General features: G+C 31.7%; 1 protein-coding gene across 1 annotated transcript; it reads left to right on the top strand.

Moving 5' to 3' along the window:
- Positions 1 to 204: 204 nt before the first annotated feature.
- On the top strand, positions 205 to 5,411 carry LOTGIDRAFT_175156 (hypothetical protein; the record flags this gene model as incomplete). Its single annotated transcript, XM_009055509.1, has 4 exons — positions 205 to 253; positions 1,073 to 1,174; positions 4,944 to 5,090; positions 5,299 to 5,411. The coding sequence occupies 4 exons, from the start codon at positions 205 to 207 to the stop codon at positions 5,409 to 5,411; spliced, it is 411 nt and encodes a 136-aa protein (XP_009053757.1).
- Between the last annotated feature and the right edge of the window lie 595 nt (positions 5,412 to 6,006).

Below are 6,006 nucleotides of genomic sequence, written 5' to 3'. Positions count from 1 at the left end.
ATTTCCTTGGAATTCTTTTTAAATGGGTAGTGTTTTGAAACATATTGATTTTCAGCATCATAATTTTTTAGTATATAATCTACAGCTGAGTCGACTTGAATTATGATGACTTATTCATACACCGATCGAGATTAGAACCCTCAAGCACCATTTGTTCCATGTTACCATGCAAATGACATCACGTAAAGAAAAATTAATGCTCTAATGCAGGCCTGTGCAGCGTTTCCGCAATGCCAGGCCACATTTGTGAAATGTGAGTAGGCTGTGGGCCACGTAATCAACAATCAATGAATCATGGGATTAACAATGAGAAACATGCAAGTCATATATTCAATAACGTATTTCAATGTGCATTACTAATTAACAAACATATTTGACGTAAAATCGTTAACGATTTAATTGGTTAGATTCATTTTGACGTCATCCTTTGATATAACAGTGCGGATATAATGGGTTTCGATACCAGATTAGGCGAGGCAAACTGCAGGCCATGCCAACCGTGACAAGAGCAAACGAAGTATTTGCTTGCGGGTCACCTTTCCCTCAAATTTTACATGGCACAGCGGGCCGCACGAAATCTTATCTCGAGGCGCAGTTGGCCCGTGGGTCGTAGGGGTTGCACAAGCCTGCTCTAATGGTTTGTTTTACAGTCAAATGTCATTTGTCAGTTGCGAGAATCACAGACAAGAAATGTGCACATGGAATTTAACCGTGTCTCTTAACAAAAGATTATTTGAAATGCAATAAAGATATATAGTCATCTAAATGTTTTCTAAATCATTTTTAGACACCTAGTGCTCCTGCAAAACTGAATTCCCTCCAGATTAAGGTGTTGTCAGAGCAGAATAAACATTCTTGCATTCAATAACTGAAAAAATGATAGAAGTCTAAATATGTGCAATTAAGGATGATTTTGTTAAATTCTAAAATAGACCAGATCTTAGACTAAATTGCTGAAAATTGTCAAAGATGGCTGATATTGAGATTTATCAACTGGTTAAGCAAATGTATAAAGAAATGGATATCTTTAATATAGGGGAAAATTTCAGGAAAATGATTTCTGTTTTTTCAGTTGCATCAGCTAGTCCTTTTTATAAACATCTTGGCAACGGATTCTTGGATTACCTGTACCTAATGGTATCAGGTTTAATGAGGGCAGATGCCTTTTATCAAGGTCACTTTAATTTTTTGTTACAAATCAAGATAAGTTAAGTACTTGCCAGTAGTTTTCTAAAAAAGAATAACAAATATGGTTTAGGGGTTAGAAAATTACCGGCACAATTTTTTTCGGTAGTATTTTCGAAGGGGAAAAAACTCAAAAATTATTTAACCATGTAGAGTGCGCACCCCTAATGTGTGTATCCCTTTGCAGGGTAAAAACCTGCGCATTATACATGGAAATATGCGGTAGTTACAACTTTCAGATAAGTTAATGGGACAGGTTCACCATCCATATGACCAATCGTACCTTAGTCTGGGAAACAGAATTTTTGTAGCTAAGCTAATCAGTTTTTTTGCCATATATAGAAATGACAGAGAAAGTGAAATTCCTAGTTAAAAGTAATTTTGAAAGAATTACACAATTTTTGTACATTTCTAGTATTTTATCAGTGTTCAACTTGAAAAAAGACATGTAATCTACATTTGAATATTGCTTTCTTTTATAAGACACTTTATATTTTACCAAATAATCCCTTAAAACATTAAGTATAATATGAGATTCATCTATTTCAAAAACAAAAGGTATTCTAAGAAATATGATTTCAATGAAATTGAAAATGATTAAAGCAAAGTATGCACATTTTGTAATATTAAAGAGCATGTATACATAGAACATACATGTCGCTATTCAGGCAGTTGGAATATTTTGACAGATGTCAGCTGGTTTAAGGTTAGAAAAAGAAAGCTGCAAAAAATGGGGATTTTCCACACCTTTGCAGGTGCAGGTTTTTTTTGGTTTTTTTTTTTTTTCGTCACCAGGGTTTGTTCATTATTGGACTTATTTGGTGTCATAACTATGCAACAGAATCTCTCTATAATCTAATAAATCTAAGATAAATTAAACTTAGCAATTTTGAAACAGGCTTAGAAGCGTTTTTCAATAATTATTTAGTTTAATAAATATATTATCTATTCTGTTGTCATGGCACTTGATCCAAGTTTGAGTCATTAAATTATATGTCCATTCTAAGAGGTAGTATTCCTTTAATTGCATATTCTTAGGAAATGTAAACACAGCTTTGGATATTCCTATAAATTTAATGACAACAAGCAGGAAATTGACACAAAAAATGGCAATAATTTTGTTTAGAAGCAGAACGATATTACAAAAGATTTGAGTAGTTTTGTTTCTTCTCGTAAATCTGTAGGGAAAAGTGTGTGATGATGATGCAGTAATAATAAAATATTTAATGGATATAGAGATGTTTTTTAGTTTTAATGCATAAATTTCTTCAAATACTTGACTTGATAATTTCAGTTCAAGCAGGAACTGTGAGTTAGTTTTATTGCCTGATTGATCATTTATCTAAAATGTTTGATAAAATTTGTATGTTTGTTAAGTACTGAAATAAGCAGAGGAGATAATTGTAAATATAAGGGATGTACATTTGGCTTGTTGAATTTTACGTATTATATGTAAAAATGTTGAATTCTAAATAGTTTTTTTATGAGTAAGACAGAAAAGAAAGAAAGAAGCAACTTTATTTTACAAAGATAACATCCTAGGTTCACAGTCAAGGATCCTGTTTACCAGCTGGTCCTTGGCCAAACCTCTTGGCATTGATCTTTCCCAGATTATCTATACCCACTTACAACTAGGTTTACTGGAAATATGAGAGAAGATAACTTTTCGAGTTCTTTGGACTTTCACATGTCAATCGATATCGAAACTCACAGCCACCTTTTACTTGACATTAACAAATGGAAGATCATACTCACTTTTCTTTCATTTCTTTTGATTTTTCTATTCATGAAATTGATTATTTAATCAAAAATAGAAGAAAAAAGGCATATCTAGACATAGTTTATTATCAGCTACAAGCACTCAAGCTTGTAAAATACAGTTGATTTTATGGTAAATTATAATGTGTCTGGCAAATTATTTTTACCCATGTCATTTCAAACTTAATAGTGGAAAATATGGGTATTTTTTTGTGTCAATAAGACTAGAAAATGACAGTTTGTGTAAAATGATTTGTATGACTGTTATCCTTTAAAATGTATCATTTTCCTAGTTTAAATGATATACATTATGGCATTTATTATGTAGTTTCTGATTTTCTGACATATTGTCATTTCTACTATTGTATGGTAAAGATGAATTAGTATGTTAAATTGAAACATATTATAATATATCATGCTATAACTATTGTATTCCTTTTGATCTCCCTACTGTGTCATTATGTTTCAAACTGATACATCCATGTTAGTCATGCAGGTCAGAGGAAAGAGCATCAAGTGGCTTGGATGAAACACAACTCGAAGGCTAGAAAAGAAAAATTAGAAAATATTTAATATCAGTTATTGCCCTTGTTCTGGAAAAAGTATTCAATATTGTGCTCCCAATCATTTGCTCCCAGGCAAAATTCTTGCTATACTTTGACAGTATTTGGTAATACTGTCAATTATCTTTAAAAAAAAGGTTGAAAGAAGTGTACAACTATAGTCTGAATGTTTCATACTGGTAATTGTTACTGTACTATCAAATATTTTAATTTTAAAGTCAAAGCTGCCAGTTGGCATATATTACCTTGCCCGGCAAGCTTTTTTTTTTCGAAAGGATGCCGCCCCTAGCGTCAAAGTGACACATTATTAAGAAATTGATAGACGAGCTGACACCATTTTATTTGAATTTATAAAGATATGAAATATTCATGAAAATAATTTGAAAATTTTGGCAAAAAAGATAGATTTAAGTGATAATATGAAATAATATTTGGGTAAAAATGAAATATAAATTCAAATCAGGTGAAATAATGAAACCAAACCTTTACTTACTCAATTCACATGATAAAAAGTTATATCCATAAATTCATAGAACCTTATTAATTCATATCCAATTGATCATAAAAAGTTCCCAAATGTATTGAGTTGATGGTCAATTCTTAGGAACATAACAGATATATTAATGTTTATGGAGATATTTAAATGGAAAGTTGTCTTATTTTATTAAAATGCAAATCTACTTGTTAGTGTTATGGTTTTATGCCTTTCCTGCACATACTAAAACGGTTCGCACAATGATTGCTTGTTCAATAAAGTCAGATGCAGATGTCAGATGCAGATGTCATATTTTGTCCCTTAGAAACAAAAAACATTATGTGTCAAGTTTTCATTAGCTGCACACGATGGACATTGCTCAAAAGATGCATTGTGTATGCTGATTTGTTAAGCTAGGTGCAGACGACAGATTTTGTCCCTTGAAAACGTGTTACATGTTCAAACTTTCAAAAGCAGTTTACAATGGACATGGTTCAAAAAAAACATTGTGTATGCCACATTCCTGTGTCACGTGACCACAAGGTTCAAATATAATTTTATATCACATGACGAGATATTATAAATGTTGATTGGTTGAGGACAGTAATGTTTCGTAAAAATGTTTTTATTTAACGCACACAGCAAACTTGAAATATTTGTTTCGGAAAGATGTGTTCCAAATTCAAACAAATTTTTCTTGAAACAAAAAACATGCTTTTTGCTTATCCCCACAACAGACTATTGTCACGAACAATGTTTCTCGGCGATAATTCAGTTGTGTACGTTGGGCTTTACATGCAAAGAAAAAGCTGAAACAAAACAAGGCCAGTTTTATTTAGAAATCTGAGAAATACAAATTACACTTTCATTAGAAAAATTGATCTTACAATTTTGATTTAAGAAACTGTAAACTTAGTAAACTCTAATGATTTCCTACATTTTATTTTACAATTTAATTTCAGAAACCTACTCAGAAGCTATAAAGATATTGAAAGGGGAATACACTATAAAGGCTATAGATGAACATAAAATGGACAAAGCGTTGTTATTTTGTAGAACTAAAATAGATTGTGATAATTTAGAGAACTATCTGAAACAGACAGGTGGATGTAAGTATATATTCTTTAAGATTTGATTCAGGCATCATTTTGCCTCAGACTAATTACAATTAGACCAAACTTTTCTTCTGATTTTTAATCAATTCTATTTTTTAATGTAGCCACTAGCCACTCTTGAAAATTCATCCAAATAACCTTTTGACCTAACCTGATGACCAGTCAATTTGGAACATCCAAGAAAAAGGCATGTCAATTTCAGTGGACTTGAACTATCAACAACTACCAACAACTACCAACAACTACCTAGTTTGTGATATCAGCGTCCGCTGGAAGCGAACGTTAACTTGTCATCTACCAACCAACCATCAGTAGACTTGATGAATTAGTTTTGTAATTCTGGGAATACACCTGTTTTCGCATCACAAAACCTCAGCACTGGAGAGAGGAAGAAATTAGATTGGCATTTAGAAATCTCCAGTCCTAGCTTTATTTTTTAAATTTCAAAGAATAAAAAGCAAAATAATTTTCAGATCCGAAAATATTAGGAAATAGACAAGACTCAAATGTTTACAGGCTACAGTAAAATTACAAAACGAATCTATGAAACAAAGTTTGAAATTTTCTAGCAATACTGAACGACGTCTGTGTAAATCTCATGATTGTAAAAGTAAGGCTACCGTTAAATATCATTATGATAGCGAAAGTAAAGTCTACCAGATGTTGTTATAAAAACTGTCATGTGTCACAGTCAGATTAAATTACACATTATCAGGTACAAATACCTCAAATTACCATCTAAATTAGGAGAGTAATTAGTCATTACCTGATGAGATTAACCCATGTTATTGGTAATCAAAATACAAGTAATGATTGCTATTTGTATATTGATTTATGGAAGAAAATTTGGACTATGAAAAGAGTTGGTCCCATGAAAATTTAGTTAGGAAACAAACCAAATATCGGTACA

Source organism: Lottia gigantea (assembly GCF_000327385.1).
Source record: "Lottia gigantea unplaced genomic scaffold LOTGIsca_248, whole genome shotgun sequence".
Lineage (NCBI taxonomy): Eukaryota > Metazoa > Mollusca > Gastropoda > Lottiidae > Lottia > Lottia gigantea.
This window is presented reverse-complemented; position numbering and strand designations above follow the sequence as displayed.